Source organism: Myxocyprinus asiaticus, chromosome 11 (assembly GCF_019703515.2).
Source record: "Myxocyprinus asiaticus isolate MX2 ecotype Aquarium Trade chromosome 11, UBuf_Myxa_2, whole genome shotgun sequence".
NCBI lineage: Eukaryota > Metazoa > Chordata > Actinopteri > Cypriniformes > Catostomidae > Myxocyprinus > Myxocyprinus asiaticus.
In genome coordinates, this window is record NC_059354.1 from 51,325,915 (window position 1) to 51,345,609 (window position 19,695).

Sequence of the window (19,695 nt, forward strand, 5' to 3'; positions counted from 1 at the left end):
TATGGCAAATTTCTACCTTAGCTATTGTATGTAACTTTAAAATAGTTACATCAGACAAATTTTGCCTCTTCTTGGGTGGCAGGAGTGAAAATTTGTCATCCTCAAAATTTGTTGTGTTATGGTTTCAGAATGTTAAAGACAGTTGGAGAACAACTAGATAAAAAATAATGCATATAGCTGCCATAAATGGGGGAAAAAAATCTCCCCCTAGATTTGGGCTAAGCCCCGAATATTTACAACGTCTGGCTCCGCCCCTGCTCATAAGAGTGATTCGTTGGGGAATCGGACTACACTGGTCACGCTATATGTTTCATGCTGCAGATTCAAAAGAACCGACTCATAAGAGTGATTCATTCGGGAATCAGACTACACTGGTCACGCTGTATGTTTCACACTGTTGATTGAAAAGAACTGACTCATAAGAGTGATTCGTTCGGGAATTGGACTACACTGGTCACGCTGTATGTTTCACGCTGTAGATTCAAAAGAACTGACTCATAAGAGTGATTCATTCAGGAATCGGACTACACTGGTCACAATGTATGTTTCACGCTGTAAATTCAAAAGAACCGACTCATAAGAGTGATTCATTCAGGAATCGGACTACACTGGTCACACTGTATGTTTCACGCTGTAAATTCAAAAGAACCGACTCAGAGTGATTCATTCGGGAATCAGACTACACTGGTCACGCTGTATGTTTCACACTGTTGATTGAAAAGAACTGACTCATAAGAGTGATTCGTTCGGGAATTGGACTACACTGGTCACGCTGTATGTTTCACGCTGTAAATTCAACAGAACCGACTCATAAGAGTGATTAGTTGGGGAATCGGACTACACTGGTCATGCTGTATGTTTCATGCTGTAAATTCAACAGAACCGACTCATAAGAGTGATTCGTTGGGGAATTGGACTACACTGGTTGCACTGTATGTTTCACACTGTTGATTGAAAAGAACAGACTCATAAGAGTGATTCGTTCGGGAATTGGACTACACTGGTCACGCTGTATGTTTCATGCTGTAAATTCAACAGAACCGACTCATAAGAGTGATTCGTTGGGGATTCGGACTACACTGGTCACGCGTATGTTTCAAGCAGTAGATTCAAAAGAACCGACTCATAAGAGTGATTAGTTTGGGAATCGGACTACACTGGTCACGCTGTATGTTTCACGCAGTAGATTCAAAAGAACCGACTCATAAGAGTGATTAGTTTGGGAATCGGACTACACTGGTCACGCTGTATGTTTCACGCTGTAAATTCAACAGAACCGACTCATAAGAGTGATTCGTTGGGGAATCGGACTACACTGGTCACGCTGTATGTTTCATGCTGTAAATTCAACAGAACCGACTCATAAGAGTGATTAGTTTGGGAATCGGACTACACTGGTCACGCTGTATGTTTCACGCAGTAGATTCGAAAGAACCGACTCATAAGAGTGATTCGTTGGGGAATCGGACTACACTGGTGGCACTGTATGTTTCACGCAGTAGATTCAAAAGAACCGACTCATAAGAGTGATTAGTTTGGGAATCGGACTACACTGGTCACGCTGTATGTTTCACGCTATAGATTCAAAAGAACCGACTCATAAGAGTGATTAGTTGGGGAATCGGACTACACTGGTCATGCTGTATGTTTCATGCTGTAAATTCAACAGAACCGACTCATAAGAGTGATTCGTTGGGGAATTGGACTACACTGGTTGCACTGTATGTTTCACACTGTTGATTGAAAAGAACTGACTCATAAGAGTGATTCGTTCGGGAATTGGACTACACTGGTCACGCTGTATGTTTCATGCTGTAAATTCAACAGAACCGACTCATAAGAGTGATTAGTTTGGGAATCGGACTACACTGGTCACGCTGTATGTTTCACGCAGTAGATTCGAAAGAACCGACTCATAAGAGTGATTCGTTGGGGAATCGGACTACACTGGTGGCACTGTATGTTTCACACTGTTGATTGAAAAGAACTGACTCATAAGAGTGATTCGTTCGGGAATTGGACTACACTGGTCACGCTGTATGTTTCATGCTGTAGATTCAAAAGAACCGACTCATAAGAGTGATTAGTTTGGGAATCGGACTACACTGGTCATGCTGTATGTTTCACGCTGTAAATTCAACAGAACCGACTCATAAGAGTGATTCGTTGGGGATTCGGACTACACTGGTCACGCGTATGTTTCACGCAGTAGATTCAAAAGAACCGACTCATAAGAGTGATTAGTTTGGGAATCGGACTACACTGGTCACGCTGTATGTTTCACGCAGTAGATTCGAAAGAACCGACTCATAAGAGTGATTCGTTGGGGAATCGGACTACACTGGTCATGCTGTATGTTTCACGCTATAGATTCAAAAGAACCAACTCATAAGAGTGATTAGTTTGGGAATCGGACTACACTGGTCACGCTGTATGTTTCACGCTGTAAATTCAACAGAACCGACTCATAAGAGTGATTCGTTGGGGAATCGGACTACACTGGTCACGCTGTATGTTTCATGCTGTAAATTCAACAGAACCGACTCATAAGAGTGATTCGTTAGGGAATCGGACTACACTGGTGGCACTGTATGTTTCACGCTGTAGATTCAAAAGAACCAACTCATAAGAGTCATTCGTCCACGAATCAGACTACACTGGTCCTGCTGTGTGTTTCACACTGTAGATTCAAAAGAACCAACTCATAAGAGTCATTCGTCCACGAATCAGACTACACTGGTCACGCGTATGTTTCACGCAGTAGATTCAAAAGAACCGACTCATAAGAGTGATTAGTTTGGGAATCGGACTACACTGGTCACGCTGTATGTTTCACACTGTAGATTCAAAAGAACGACTCATAAGAGTGATTCGTTGGGGAATCGGACTACACTGGTCCCGCTGTGTTTCACACTGTAGATTCAAAAGAACCGACTCATAAGAGTCATTCGTCCACGAATCAAACTACACTGGTCACGCTGTATGTTTCACGCTGTAAATTCAACAGAACCGACTCATAAGAGTGATTCGTTGGGGAATCGGACTACACTGGTCACGCTGTATGTTTCACGCTGTAAATTCAACAGAACCGACTCATAAGAGTGATTCGTTGGGGAATCGGACTACACTGGTGGCACTGTATGTTTCACGCTGTAGATTCAAAAGAACCAACTCATAAGAGTGATTAGTTTGGGAATCGGACTACACTGGTCACGCTGTATGTTTCACGCAGTAGATTCGAAAGAACCGACTCATAAGAGTGATTCGTTGGGGAATCGGACTACACTGGTGGCACTGTATGTTTCACGCAGTAGATTCAAAAGAACCGACTCATAAGAGTGATTCGTTGGGGAATCGGACTACACTGGTAATGCTGTATGTTTCACGCTATAGATTCAAAAGAACCGACTCATAAGAGTGATTCGTTGGGGAATCGGACTACACTGGTGGCACTGTATGTTTCACGCTGTAGATTCAAAAGAACCAACTCATAAGAGTCATTCGTCCACGAATCAGACTACACTGGTCCCGCTGTGTGTTTCACACTGTAGATTCAAAAGAACCAACTCATAAGAGTCATTCGTCCACGAATCAGACTACACTGGTCACGCGTATGTTTCACGCAGTAGATTCAAAAGAACCGACTCATAAGAGTGATTAGTTTGGGAATCGGACTACACTGGTCACGCTGTATGTTTCACACTGTAGATTCAAAAGAACCAACTCATAAGAGTCATTCGTCCACGAATCAAACTACACTGGTCACGCTGTATGTTTCACGCTGTAAATTCAACAGAACCGACTCATAAGAGTGATTCGTTGGGGAATCGGACTACACTGGTGGCACTGTATGTTTCACGCAGTAGATTCAAAAGAACCAACTCATAAGAGTCATTCGTCCACGAATCAAACTACACTGGTCACGCTGTATGTTTCACGCTGTAAATTCAACAGAACCGACTCATAAGAGTGATTCGTTGGGGAATCGGACTACACTGGTCACGCTGTATGTTTCACGCTGTAAATTCAACAGAACTGACTCATAAGAGTGATTCGTTGGGGAATCGGACTACACTGGTCACGCTGTATGTTTCACGCTGTAAATTCAACAGAACCGACTCATAAGAGTCACTCGTTCGGGAATTGGACTACACTGGTTGCACTGTATGTTTCACACTGTTGATTGAAAAGAACTGACTCATAAGAGTCATTCTTTCGGGAATCGGACTGCACTGGTTGTGCTGTGTGTTTTGCGCTGTACATTCACCAGATGGCACTGGTGACGTCTAACTGGAGGAGTGTGTGTGTGTGTGTGTGTGTGTGTGTGTGAAAGGGAGTCTGTCTAATGCGCTTGTGTGGCTGCTGACAGATGCATTGTGGGAGTTGAAAGTGTATCATGGGACTCAGCATTATCCATCTGTTTCAATCAGGCAGAAAGCCAGTGATCTCACATCACAAACACACATGAGCTGCTAAAGAGTTTACAAGCACACATTGACCTTTAACATTCGCACTGGATAAAATGACTGAGCCAAGAAGAGCCAGCTGAGTCCAGGTCAAAGGTCAAGAGGATGTTAGCACATCAACTACAATTAACAACAATGCAGATATGAGTGATATACTGCAGCTAAACAGCCCTCTACATTGAGAGTAAATCACTTGCATTTTCAAGCACTAATTGCACTAACATTTCAAGCTATGTGACCAAAAAATGTCAGTGACTGAGTTGTGCAGTTGTGAAAAAGAACTTTCACACCGAGATCCTTTCACTGCATGTTGCGTCTCATGAGCACACACTCTAAGGAAATTTATTTGGCTGCAGTGTGTCCTGAGGTGTCATGGATTGCGCTGTCACCATCGCTTTAGTTGAGCCGTAATATGCCAGAGTTAGAGGTCTGCATGGGCCTTAAAATGAAACCCGAACCTGACCCGTACCAGAGACTGTGTGGCCCGACCCTTCCCGGCCCGAATGATACCGTCATTGGTGCAAAAACACATTCGTGTGAACGGCCCCTAACTCCTCCATTCGCGCATGTCTTTGAGTGAGAGTGCATGCGCGAAACAAGTTCGGTAAGCCTATTTTTTCATTCATTACAAACCTGAATCCAAAGTCCTAATTCAAAAACTAACCCGAACCTGGCCTTAAACCCGTCGGGTTTTCGGGTCCCCTCAGGCCCGGGTCGGGTTGCAGACCTCTAGCCAGAGTTACTGTACATTGACATTGCATTTAACCACATAATTTCTAATTTGGTTAAACTGTTCCATGGACTGTTTTCACAACATTCTCCGTTTAACAGCATGGCTACAGACCAGCATAACGCGCCTGTTGGAAGGTAAAAAGTGCTGCAAAACTCGAGAGCTTGTTGATTTGAATTTGAGAGCTTGCACAATAAATATTTGAGCATGCAAGTCAATACACATTATGCGAATAAAGTTTGCTTTGACTCATTGTGTCCGAAGAAGAGATCCCCTCTGTTCATTTTCATTTCATAATGTCTCTTTTAACATCCTTTCTGTAATTTACATTCATTTTTTTATCACAAAGTAAAAAGGAACATTAATTCCAATCACACATTGCACAGATGAGGTAAAAACAGCCATGCAACTTCTCTCTCATTAACATACAATGTGCTCATTCAGCCGTAAACACTTGCTAGCGGAACTGCCGGTTCTCTTAAAGAGACAGTACCAATTTAACCCTTGTTATACAGTATATATCAATGTAAATACTTGTAAATCATTAAAATTATGCATATAAACAAAAAGCATGTAACAATTTAGAAATGTAGTAAGTGTACTAAATGTGAAATATAGTAGCAATTAAATGTTTGAATGTGTGGACTCTATTTTCATTATTAGATTCCAACCATGTGCATATTTTGCGTTAAAAATGTGGATGAAATTTCAAACAATAACAACAGCTTGTATCATTATTATAAATGCAATGTCATGACATTATATAAATTGACAGAACATGACATCTGTACATTTAAAAAAAAAACTAAAATGTGATTAAAATGATGAAAAGCCAAATATGAAATCAAATGTACACTTATTATAGCATATGAAATTATTGATATATATATATATATATATATATAAACACACACACACACACACACACACACACACACACACACTGGCGACCAAAAGCTTGGAATAATATACAGGGGTGCAGGCCTTATGGGAAGAATTGCAAAGAAAAAGCCACTTTTGAAACAGAAAAACAAAAAGAAAAGGTTCGAGTGGGCAAAGAAACACAGACATTGGACAACAGATAATTGGAAAAGAGTGTTCTGGATCTTAACCCCATTGAGCTTTTGTGGGATCAGCTAGACTGTAAGGTGTGTGAGAAGTGCCCGACAAGACAGACACATCTATGGCAAGTGCTACAGGAAGTGTGGGGTGAAATGTCACCTGAGTATCTGGACAAACTGACAGCTAGAATGACAAGGATCTGCAAAGCTGTCATTGCTGCACATGGAGGATTTTTTGATGAACACTTTGAAGTAGTTTAAGAAGTTCTGAACATTTCTGTTCAAATTGTAATAGTAATTTTCCATGTTATTAATGTCCTGACTATACATTGTGATCAGTTGAATGCCACTTTGGTGAATAAAAGTACCAGTTTCTTTCCATAAGAGCAAAATCTGTACATTATTCCAAACTTTTGGCCATCAGTGTATTTTTATTATTTTTAGTACAAATATTGTTTTGCATTATGACATTATTTCCCCCCATCCAGATGTTTTACTTTTTTGTAATTCTCATTAAATTCTTAAAATATATTCTAGTTTCCCAAAATTTCTGACTAATGCATTTCCATGACTTTTCTATTGTTTTAGGATTACTGGAAAAGGATTAAAAAAATAAATAAAATAATTTTGATTCATAATGGTATGACCAAAAGATCAAAAGAATGATTCACTCATGAATCAGACATCACTAAAGCTTTTGAGCACGTCTTACTTTATACAACAGCAATCTTTAGCTAATGAGTTTTTTTTATTTTTTAGAAAATATAGAAATGTCCATGACTTTGAATCACATTTTTAGAATTTCCCTGATATTTCCAGGATTTCCGAAAGCAGTGGAGATAATTTTCTTTATATTTTAGAGTGAAATCTGGACATGTTCTGAGATTCACCCCTGTACTGTTGAGTCTCTCTCTTTCATGCATGCAGACGCAGTACCTGTGATGTCGGCGCGCTGGAGGAGAGATGCGGACCTTCTCCTATACGCGCTGCAGCGCGCGGGTCAGACGAGCTGATGAGAACAGGTGCGCTGATCTCCATCGAGTGTCTGTTATTTCCCAGCGCCTGCGCCGAACGCTGCGTCATACTCAATGCTGTGAACGAGTGCCGCTTCTTTGCGTTCTTCTTGCCCTCCATGCGCCGATGGATGCCCGTGCTGCCCGAACCGTTTCCGTTACAGCTCACGGCCGTGCTGGGACCAGAACTTGAGCTGGCTGTGGGGGAACCTGGGTCAGTACTCGGGCCTGGTATCGGTGATGGTTTGTCCATCTCCATCAGCTGCTTTGCTGTCTCATTTAACTGCAGGAAAAACAGAGAATAATTAACAATTAAATGAAGTAGTTAATAAATGCAGCAATGTCCAAGACAACATCAAAACCTTCCAGGAATAGTTCATCCAAAAATGAAAATGATGTCATCATTTGATCACCCTTATGTCATTCCAAACCTGTTTCTTTCTTCTGCAGAACACAAATTAGATGTTTGGCAGAATGTCTGAGCTGCTGTTCTCCATACAACTAAAGTAGATGGCGATTCTGTCTGTCAAGCTCCAAAAAAGGACAAAAAAGCACCATAAAAGTATCATAATAATAGTCCATATCAGGGTCAGAAAGTAACTTTTTTTAGGATGGTGCAACATTTGATTTTTAGGGGCATTTGTACCTTTATTATGCCATAAAAAAAATACAAATAAAAAAACAGTGCATCATCCATTTATGTAAAATACTTGAATTTAGTCCATTTAATAATATAAATTCCAAATTAATTCAGTAAGGTTGTTACCTATAAATTTAAATCTTGTATTTTGTGATATGTATTACACTAAGAAAAAAAATAAGAGAAAATATATCAGAAAATACAAGTAAAAAAGAGAGAATTCAGTATAGAGCTATTTTTATATATATTTTGGATTTTGGGGCTTTTTTGTCACTACAAGCCCCCATTCACTTCTGACCCTGGTCCATATGAATTGTGCACTATATTTCAAATCTTCTGAAGTCAAAAGAGCAGCATGAACATTCTGCTAAACATATACACTGCAAAAAAATCATATTTTTGTCTTGTTTTTCAGTGGAAATATCTAAACATCCTAAAACAAGATAAACTGAATTGAGAAGCAAAATGACAAAAGATCTAACAAAATGCAGTAACGTTTATGCTTACAACAAGAAAAAACTATTTGCCAACGGGGTAAAAAAAAAAACAAACCCAAATAGTTTTTTCCGGTTTTAAGCATAAATCCAACCAAATTGTGTTAGATTTCTCTGTTAACAACACTTAATATCTCAAGCCATTTTTTCTTGTTTTAAGAATGTTTTGATATTTTTCCAGAAAAAGTGTTTTTTTCTTCTTCTTCTTCTTCTGCTTCTTCTTTTTTTTTTTTTTTAGTGCTCCTTTTGTGTTCCACAGAAGAAAGAATGTCATATGGGTTTGGAACAACATCAGGGTGAGTAAATAATGACAGAATTTAAATTTTTAAGTGAACTATTCCTTTAAAATCTCATATTTCTGTTCAGTAATGTTCGTGTGTACTTTTACACACTGATGTGCTGATATTTCATCACCTTTACTCACATGTCATATAAATGTTCAAACGCTGGAATATTCACTGAATAATTTAACACCTGATTTTCATCAAACTTTGTGGTCTTGCACGATTATATAATTTCCTCCAGAGAGCCGTTTTAATACACTGCCATCTTTAATGTTGTTTCTGGTTTGTTTGTGAATCATCAAATGCTCTCTCAGCATGTACACTATATTGCCAAAAGTATTCGCTCACCTGCCTTTAGACGCATATGAACTTAAGTGACATCCCATTCTTAATCCATAGGGTTTAATATGACGTCGGCCCACCCTTTGCAGCTATAACAGCTTCAACTCTTCTGGGAAGGCTTTCCACAAGGTTTAGGAGTGTGTTTATGGGAATTTTTGACCATTCTTCCAGAAGCGCATTTGTGAGGTCAGACACTGATGTTGGACGAGAAGGCCTGGCTCACAGTCTTCGCTCTAATTCATCCCAAAGGTGCTCTATCGGGTTGAGGTCAGGACTCTGTGCAGGCCAGTCAAGTTCTTCCACACCAAACTCGCTCATCCATGTCTTTATGGACCTTGCTTTGTGCACTGGTGTGCAGTCATGTTGGAACAGGAAGGGGCCATCCCCAAACTGTTCCCACAAAGTTGGGAGCATGGAATTGTCCAAAATCTCTTGGTATGCTGAAGCATTCAGAGTTCCTTTCACTGGAACTAAGGGGCCAAGCCCAGCTCCTGAAAAACAACCCCACACCATAATCCCCCCTCCAACAAACTTCACAGTTGGCACAATGCAGTCAGACAAGTACCGTTCTCCTGGCAACCGCCAAACCCAGACTCGTCCATCAGATAGCCAGATGGAGAAGCGTGATTAGTCACTCCAGAGAACGCGTCTCCACTGCTCTAGAGTCCAGTGGCGGTGCGCTTTACACCACTGCATCCGACGCTTTGCATTGCACTTGGTGATGTATGGCTTGGATGCTGCTGCTCGGCCATGGAAACCCATTCCATGAAGCTCTCTACGCACTGTTCTTGAGCTAATCTGAAGGCCACATGAACTTTGGAGGTCTGTAGCGATTGACTCTGCAGAAAGTTGGCGACCTCTGCGCACTATGCGCCTCAGCATCCGCTGACCCCGCTCTTTCATTTTACGTGGCCTACCACTTCGTGGCTGAGTTGCTGTCATTCCCAATCGCTTCCACTTTGTTATAATACCACTGACAGTTGACTGGAATATTTAGTAGTGAGGAAATTTCACGACTGGACTTGTTGCACAGGTGGCATCCTATCACAGTACCACGCTGGAATTCACTGAGCTCCTGAGAGCGGCCCATTCTTTCACAAATGTTTGTAGAAGCAGTCTGCATGCCTAGGTGCTTCATTTTATACACCTGTGGCCATGGAAGTGATTGGAACACCTGAATTCAATTATTTGGATGGGTGAGCGAATACTTTTGGCAATATAGTGTATGTCCTGACTATCTGCTTTAACGTATTATTGTGTGTATAAATAATCGTGGACAGATCAGACTGATATCTGTGAGAACTGTCGTCGGGGACCAATGAGATTATTTTGCTTAATTTAAACAGGGCTGTGTAGTGTGACAGTTTTGCTCGTATGAAAAGTTATAATATGCAACGACAAATTTTAACCCATTCGCACGTGCGAAAACATGATCATAAAACTGAGTGCAGTAAAGTTTTACATTCGGGATAATATTCATTAAACTGTGCATTTCACATCATGAAGACAAATCAACTCCACATCTATCTTTTACATAACACAAGTAAGACAAAATACATTTTTTTTCATAGTAATTTAATTACCCCTGTAAATAAAAGAATGGAACCACAAAAAAATATTCCTTTCATGAGACAAGACAGCTTTGAATCATTTTTGAGGAATGTATGTTGCTAATGTTCTTACGTTGTTAAACTGTAATAGCTCTTTTGGCTGCTCATCATCATCTTAAAGTCTGTAAACGTGCTTTGTAAGATCTGATGTCGTGTTCACGCCACTTTGCACATGCTAATATTTTACCGGCGGAACAGTGACAAGAGAAAACAAAAAACCGATAGGTGGACACCAATGAAGTGAAGTATCACACAAGGAATTCACGAATCGCTTGAGAGACAGAATACAGCTTCTTTTTTGGAGATGCTCTGCATTTATATTCACCCACACAAGCCCACTGTCATCCTAAAATTCATCTGGACAGATTTGAGTGATGCTCCGACAGGAAGAGCCTTCAGATGACACCTGTTAACAGACACCAAACACAATGAGCACCTGCAGACATTGTGTTTATTTACTGCAAAAGTGTCACATTATTGATTGTTTACACACGTCTAAAGTGATGCTTCAGTGTCAGAGAGGATCCCCACACATAATAGTATTTGCATTTATTTCAGCGAAACTCTGATGTTTCATTTTCACATTCAGTTGTGGACAATATTCAGAATTTATAAACAGGCTCCCTTTCACGAGTGTGAATTTGAATGAGATTGGATCGCCCCACAGGATGTTGAATTGGAATCTTATGGGAGCAGTGGTGGCTCAGCGGTTAAGGCTCTGGGTTACTGATCAGAAGGTTGGGGGTTCAAGCCCCAGCACTGCCAAGATGCCACTGTTGGGCCCTTGAGCAAGGCCCTTGACCCTATCTGCTCCAGGGGTGCTGTATCATGGCTGACCCTGCACTCTGACCCCATCCTAGCTGGGATATGTGGAAAAAGAAGAATTTCACTGTATATGTGCAAATGATAATGTGTGATAAATAAAGAAAATTATAATTATATAATTCGTCCTCTGCCATGATGGGACTCTATAAAAGCCCACAGAACCGTAAGCAGGAAAATGATTAAACTTGGCACACTGATCAGGGTGGATACGAACAGCCCACTGACAAAGTTTAGAGTCGCTAGTACAAACTCTACAGCACCACCACCAGTTAATCTTTTATGTTGCTTCTAACTTAAATTTTTTGGTCTAAAAACAAAAAATCGTGATTGTAATGATCCCCTTAAATTAACTTCATGTGACACTGCGAACACATGTGTGGATGTTGTATTTTGGCTTCGCTATATACAAACGAACATGCGTGTTCTACGGCGTTGAGGGGATACATACACAATCGCACACTTTTACAAGATATGAATCGCTTCCTAAAATCACTCTTTTACAATTGTTTATGCTCACGTAGTACTCCTGCTGTTATTTCGGCGAGCTCCACATGACAGGGAATCATTTTCTGGGTTTCCATCCAAAATGTTTAGCATTTTTTAAGTACATTTCTAAAAATTAGACTTGATGTGTGTTTCCATCCACTACGTAATGCGCATTATTATGAGGGAGCCGCCTTGTCATGATGGAGCAGCTGAATGACCTCTCCTTGCTTTGGGGACAGTTTTATTTTTCATCGTTGATGGGTTTTCGAGCGGGGGATCGCCAAACTGGATCGCGCAACCTTAATGCCCAGGGCCCCCCTGGGCAGTCAAGGGCCACAGGCTGCTGCCCCCCCGGGCAGTAAAGGGCCCCTGGTAGTCAAGGGCCCCTGGCCACTGGCCCCATTGGCCCGGTCGGTAATCCATCCCTGCTGAAATGGGCTGCGATGCCCACACACACCACCAGTCTCCGCATACCTGGGAGCACCCGCTCTCAAAACTGTTCTGGCTGATTGTGAGGACCCACTTTATCGACCAGCTGTGGGTTAAAAACTTCTGAATGACAAGCACCATGTTCAAAGAATTGTGTGCCAAGGTCGGACCTTTCGGTGGGCCAGTCACATCAAGCTATCGCACACTCATAACACATGCATGAATGATCAAAACACATCATCGTTTTGCAGATAAACCGTTTCCATCACCTTATTGCGTATTTTATCTAATGCAAAACTCTAGAAAATCCACCTCCTCTGAGCGCATTCAATTTTAAACGAATTTAGAAAGTTTATTCGCATATCAAGCGTTTCCATTCATGATTTCTTATGCACAATTTCAAAATGTGCATAAAAATAGTTGGATGGAAACCCACCGAGAGAGAGAGAGAGAAAGAGAGAGAGAGAGTTGCGGTGTGTTTGTCACTCTTCCACCATTCTTCATCAGCAAATGTGTCATACCTCCAACTGAAGAGAGCGAGATCTCAGCAAAACAGTCTGCAAATGTGACACCCTCAGCCAAAATCGCATTGTATGGAGTCTGCTAGTGTGATGCCGGTTTAACACAAGCTTTGACAAAACAAACTATTACTTTTGACTAATTAAGCCAAATTTTTCTTTTTTTACTGATTAGACACATTTCTCTGAAACAATGAACACAGCCATAAACAGATCTGAATTTTGCCATTCAGCACCACAAAATGTCCACCCCATTATTTTCAGATAATCTAATGCAAATAAATAAAAAACAAACAAACAAACAAACAAACATCTACATACACTTTGCTACCTGATGGCACACAATCCTGGTATTCACAACTGGCTTGTGTAGTTTGTGGTCTGTGACTCATTCAAGTCCTACAAGCTTTCTTGAAAAACATCTGCCCTTCTGACTGCAAATGTTCACTTTTGATGAATGCCAGGCCTCTGTAATAGCACATACAAAACCAGATGCCAGTTTTTGTAGTAAACACAATAGCTCTTTCGTTTGGACTGCCTCAAACAAACAGATGGTACGTGACTCGAGCCCTTTGTTTCAATTCATTTCTCTATTCATAAATATGCTAATACTATGGTAATGGTATGCAAATTAATCTGATTGATTGACCCCACAGTCGGTGTAGTGTTCTCTGTGGAATAGTGCTCGTGCTCTTCTGAAGGTCATAATATTATTACTCTGACATCAGGTTATAATTTCAGAGGGTCAGAATGAATTTAATCGCATGCTTAATGCACAAACCTGACACTGAGACGATCTATTTAACATCACAATCCGTTTAAGACAAAGACAACATTCAATTGTGTGAGAACATCGGGAAATAAAGTCACAAGACAGTGTTATCAGCATTGCTGTGAAAAAAAGTAATAGATCAAAACAAAAGGAAAAATTTACACCCTAAGATGTCTTTAGGCAATCTTTAGGCATTGATTCATGATCTGATTTCAAAACGATTCTTGTATATGGCACTATTCTTGGTGTGATAAGCATCATCTTAAATGTTAAATTAAATGTTTTAACCTCGTGCGACCCTGCGTCCATATGTGTAGACATTGTATTTTGGCAACGCATAATTTTAATTAATTTAAACCGACTGAATACTGTTCAAAAGACTCTACACTGTCATTTACGGGTTAAACTTCTGGCGCACTGCATCACGTGACACAACAACATGGTGTTGATTTCCGTGAATCGCTTCTACGGGCGCAGCTCCAACAAAAGTGCCTCTGGTAAGAGCCCTCTTTACGTTTTTTAACTGAAACCTGTTTGGTTGTAAAGAGTAGCTGTGGTGAGGGCATGGTTGAATGTTCGTCCAGGGAGAGGGAAAGCGGTAAGGATTCATCCCTGGGTGACAATTAGGTCTAACAGCTGTTTCTTGTTTCAGTAATTCGGGAAGAGCAATAAGAAGAGCCCACGCCAGAGCCCAGAGAGAGAGAGAGCTACACACCTATAGCACGCATGAGAGTGTTTACAAGCTTTACAGAGTGTATTTTAAGTTAATAAATAAGTGTGACGTTACCTGAACCCCGCTTCCTCATTCCAACAACGACCAGTTCTATTACAGTGGTGCCGAAACCAGGGAAATCTGAGGAAGCTAGAACGCCATCATGGAGTCCTCGCCATTGGCCGAAGTAATCCAATCCCTCACCAGCATGCATCAGGCACAACACAAGGCCCTGCTTGAGCTATGTTGAGAGCAAGATCAGCGTTTCCAGGTGATTCTCCGAGCTCAAGCAGAAGACCGGCAGGCATTCCGGAGCTTGCTACACCTGGGGGAAATCCCAACCGCGACCCTCGACCCAGCAATCTCCACACCTCCGGTCACCCTTATGAAAATGGGCCCGCAGCATGAACTGGAGGCATTCCTCAAAATGTTAGAGCAGACGGCAGAGGTCTGGAAATGGCCGAAGTCACAGTGGGCGGCCCGCCTCCTGCCGCTGTTGTCAGGGGAAGCCCAGCTTGCGGCCCAACACCTGCCTGCGGTGAACCTCCTGGTGTATGAGGACTTGAAGAAAGGGTCGGCCGCAGCCCTGAGCAACAATGACAGCACTTCTGCTCACTGACGCTGAGCGAGCGCAGCCGCCCATTTGCGTTTGCCCAACAGCTCCGTGACGCCTGCCGGAAGTGCTGGTGGATCTGGTGGAGCTGGAGCAATTTGTACTGTGTCTGCCGACCAGAACAGCAGAGTGGGTCCAGTGCCACCACCCGGCATCGCTGGAAGAGGCCGTCCAGCTGGCTGAGCACCATATGGTTTCTCTCTCTCTCTCACAAAAAATGTATGCAATGCTTGAGATTGGATTAATAGAAGAATCCCACAGTGACTGGTCCAGCCCGCTAGTGCTGGTTCCTAAGAGTGACGGGTCGGTCCGGTTCTGTGTGGCTTTTCGAAAGGTAAACGCGGTGTCTAAATCTGATGCATATCCAATGCCTCGGATTGATGAACTGCTCGATCAGTTACGCACAGCTCGGTTTTATTCTACACTGGATTTGTCAAAGGGCTATTGGTAAATCCCCATTATCACATTGAGAATAAATGTATTCATGCAAAAGCTGAAAAATGTTGCTTTCAGAGGCTTTATATGGAGTTAGGATGAAAATAAGCTGCATTTCAAACTGTTCTGAGACCAGTGCAGACAGACAGCACACTGGAGGTTAAGTCATTCACTAAATAGGGAGCAAGGGAGCATCCTATAGCTCTCTTTGCAGTTAAGTGCATTCACTCCTAAAATCTGATCAAAAGTTCAGTTTCAGGCTGCAGATGATGTTTGGATCACTCAACATGTTTGACAGACATGTGACAATGATAATCAGTACATAGATTCAGAATTTATAATGTATCATTTTATTTTAACATGGTTGGCAGTGATTGGATGATGCTGGACATTACTTTGAATCTGAATTAATTATGCTAATTTCTGATGTAATGTCTGTAATGGCTCAAAAACATGAATAAACAACACTCCTACAAACATAATAAACAATTTGATGAAAAAAATCTGACTTTCTTTAGTTTGGTATTATTTAAAATTTCACAACTTAATCCCGCTGTCCACATATGTGGACATACATTTTTAGGAAAAGTATTTGCTCTAGAAGCTTGTTTATTAGGTGCTACTAGTTAAAAATCAAAAAGGAAAATGAAAAATGCACACAGCAGACACACTCGGGTCTCAGGAGGTTAATCCCAAAGATGAGCTTGTCTCGTGTGCTTTTTCAATATGACCACCTATTAGTAATTAATGACATTTTTATTTTGCGATGCATCGGTGAATCAAATTTAGAATTTTTCAGCTGAAAGTACCAAGTTGAAATATATCTATATGATAAATATCTGAACATGGAGTATGTTAATCATACAGTGTGGATCTATGGAAATAATGCTAACCGTTGTGTACTATGTGTAATTAGACATGTGCCCAGTACGGCCGCAGTTGGGTCATGCAACTCTTTCTTTGCTTCAGTGTTGGGCCGTTCATTCGCTCCCAGCATGATCGGCCTCATTACTGGAGTCGTGAACTTTCAAACCGTGCGTGAGAAGTTGTTATTACAGGTCACACTCTTGCAGCTCTCACGGGTGAGTGAAACGTTTAGAAGTCTTGCAGCCACAGGTCCTGCACTAATTGTGCCAATAATAGAGCCAATCACACACTGTAATTACGCAGCAGGAAGATGACAAAAATAAAATCAGAAAGCAGCAAATCTGCAGCTAAATAATGACAGGCTGTCACCAGCCATACTGAAATAACTCTGTGTCACATGAGCAGAGACTGGTGGGAATAAAGTGTGCAATATGAGAACTATTTCTATAGAACTCTACATGTAAAGTCTATTTTAATGCATGCCATGTGTGCGTTGTCTCCGAGTGTACATGTGAGTTTGTTTTATTAACCTCTTGGGACTCATGCATGTAAGCAGCTCGCATCTGTCACGGGTAAGCAAGCATCTCTCACCGCAGTAATCTCTGATCAAAATCACATTTCTGCTTTGTTCATTTGTACATTCAAAGGAGCGTTTGGAGCAGATTCAAACACAAATGTCGCAGCTTCTTCTGTCAAGAACACTTTCTTTTCTTTTTGTTTCATACACCCATAAAATGGACATTATTGGATTTCATTCCAACGGTTTTTTTCCCTGTTTTTGTGGTTTTCCGCTGGTGCGCAGGAGCGGGCTACTTCAGTACACCGGCCTGCTGCGGTGTCTCGCCCGGCCTACCTGAATCCACCGCCTGCCGGGCGGCGTGATTGCTGCGGATGGTGCGGCTGCGTTCTCTGATGGAGGTGTTTCGTGCCATGGTGCCTGTCGTCATCATGTGTTCCCTTTCGGCATTTGGTGTCCTGGAGTTTGTGCTCGTTTTGGCTCTATGGTGTGGGAGATTTGGCGGGTCGACACAGGTTGCTTGGTGCCCTCACTCAACAAGGGTTTTGTATGAACTGTTTGGTCGGACATGTCCAAATCAATTGCACTCCAAACTATACATTTGCAACTCATTTGGTTTGTTGTGTTGTGACTCTCCGTAAGAGTAATTTCTGACTACATTGTATGCGCTGTCTGTTTTGATTCACTAAAAAGAATCGGCTCATAAGAGTCATTTGTTTGTAAATCGGAATACACGCACTGGATGATGTTGTATTCCGTCCGCGAAGACATACTCAATTGAAATATGTGTTTCCTTGCCATTATTTTGCGGTATATATATATATATATATATATAAGAAAATCGGGCTAATCAGCCGTGGAGAGGGATAAGGCCGAGCCGGATGCGGCAATTCGGGAGAGAAAGAGCCAGACGCTGCTGCCGAGTGTGTGTGTTCATGTTTGTGTTTTTTGTTTAAGTTTTCATTATACATTATTTTGACTGTTCAGCCAGTTTCCACCTCCTCCTTGCCCATTTTACACTGTGCTTGAGTGGAACATCATCCGTCTGCAGCACTGGCGCAGGCACACTTTGGTTAGAGTTTAAGAAATGCGATTAAAGCATTTACATGTCTGTCTAAAGAGATTAAAATAGGAGTACTCCACATACAGTATCTTACTGCGATTATCATTACTCTGATTATTAGCATAATCGCAATATCATAATTGCAGTATTCTGTTTACTTCGGCGTACTGCCTTAATCGCATCGCAATCGCATTATGAGAGTGCATGTAAACCTAGCCAATGCAAGCAAATCACTCACATATGTCATTAAAATGGCGTGATTAAAAAGACTATGCAAGACTGTTGGTTGATGACATTCTCTTCTTCAGTTGCATTCCTCTGTAAGTTTTGTACAGTTAAATGTCTAGAGTGAACCCACATGCCTTGAAATCCCTCTGTTGAGTCAGCATTCCTGTAGCAGGGGCTGATGGGATATTAACCCTTACAAGAAATGACTGATTGATGTCAAGTGATCTGCAGCCCTCCACAGAAACGCATCACATCATTTACACAAATGCAATGTACGTCTCACCTGCAGCTAGGGTTACCTAAGCCTAACCCTAACCCATAAACAGATGAAACACTGGTGAAGAGTTAACAGCACAGAACCGCTTCGTCACATGTGAATGAGGACATGCACAGCTCATCAGCATGACTGCAACTGCATCGTTAAAACAGCAGCATAATTAAGTCAGATCTCACCGTGACCGTGAGAGATTTTAAACGAGGTGAAAAGAGGAATGAAAGATAAACATCATTTATTTTCTCATTATCATCAGGTGAGATGCGGGTCAGTGGAAATCAAGTTCACCACGGTCTGGCACATTCTAATCAACCTGTTGGAAATCCTTTGAATTAAACGCCAAATGAGGAAAATTACGGTGATGAGTTAAGAGAAACACCGCTCCAGTAGCAGCTCTAATGATCAACAATTCAAACCCTCAGACTGGGCACCTGTGAATCAGTGTAGACGTGTTAGTACCACATCAGTCACTGCTGCAGCAATACACCAGCTGAGACCTCTGATCCAGAACACCATTAACAACAAACACACCCAGAAACACTGCCATGAACTGATGTGAGAAGATGAAACGGCCATCAATTATTTGTGCTTCTCTTTTCAAAATTCCCTCACAGCTTCTGAGGAAATGTGAGCAGTGCTTGCCGTGGAAAAACTCTTCACCACAATGTCCCACCAAACGCCTCAGTACACTGCCCCAAGTTAAAAGAGTCCACCTCTATGTCTCTGTGAGGTTCTGTGGTTGCTAGGCTGTTGATTGGGTGTTCTGGGTGGTTGCTGGGACGTTGCTAAGTGATTGCTAGGGTGTCCTGAGTAGTCAAAAGGGCATTGCTAGCTTGTTTCTAGCCAGTTGATAGGGTGTTCTGAGTGGTTTCTAGGATGTTGCTTCATGGTTGCTAGGCAGTTGCTAGGATGCTCTAAATGGTTGCTAGGTCATTGCTTGGTGGTTCCTAGGCAGTTGAAAGGGTGTCATGACTGGTCGCTAGGGCGTTGCTTAGTGGTTTCTAGGGCGTTGCTAGGATATTCTGGGTGGTTGCTAGAATGTTGATAGATGGCTGCTAGACAGTTGCTAGGGTGTTCTGGGTAGTTGCTAAGGTGTTGCTAAGTGGTTACTAGTGTGTTCTGAGTGGTCCTTAGGGTGTTGCTAGGTGGTTTCAAAGGCAGTTGCTAGGGTGTTCGGCGTGGTCACTAGGAAGTTGCTAGGCAGTTGCTAGGGTGTTCTAAATGGTAGCTAGGGTGTTACTAGGTAGTTCCTAGGGTGTTCTGAGTGGTTGCTGGGGCGTTGCTAGGTGGTTCCTAGGCTGTTGACAGGGTGTTCT

The 19,695-nt window shown here is 41.9% G+C and overlaps 2 protein-coding genes across 3 annotated transcripts in view; one reads left to right on the plus strand and one right to left on the minus strand.

Annotated features, from left to right (window-relative positions):
* LOC127448282 (uncharacterized) overlaps window positions 1-19,695 on the plus strand; it is a 384,406-nt gene that overhangs the window by 255,314 nt on the left and 109,397 nt on the right. Inside the window, exon 2 of one of the 2 annotated variants that reach the window (XR_007898499.1) lies at window positions 9,280-9,621. The exons of the other annotated variant lie outside the window; for it this stretch is intronic. The gene's annotated coding sequence lies outside the window, so the exon portion shown is untranslated. Of the gene's footprint in view, window positions 1-9,279; window positions 9,622-19,695 lie in introns of those variants that run through there. 2 annotated transcript variants of the gene reach the window in all.
* The window catches only part of LOC127448239 (E3 ubiquitin-protein ligase SH3RF3-like), a 215,231-nt gene that overhangs the window by 45,886 nt on the left and 149,650 nt on the right, over window positions 1-19,695 (minus strand). Inside the window, exon 4 of the mRNA XM_051710631.1 lies at window positions 7,187-7,553. Within this exon, the coding sequence (XP_051566591.1) occupies window positions 7,187-7,553 (367 nt within the window). The remainder of the gene's footprint in view (window positions 1-7,186; window positions 7,554-19,695) is intronic.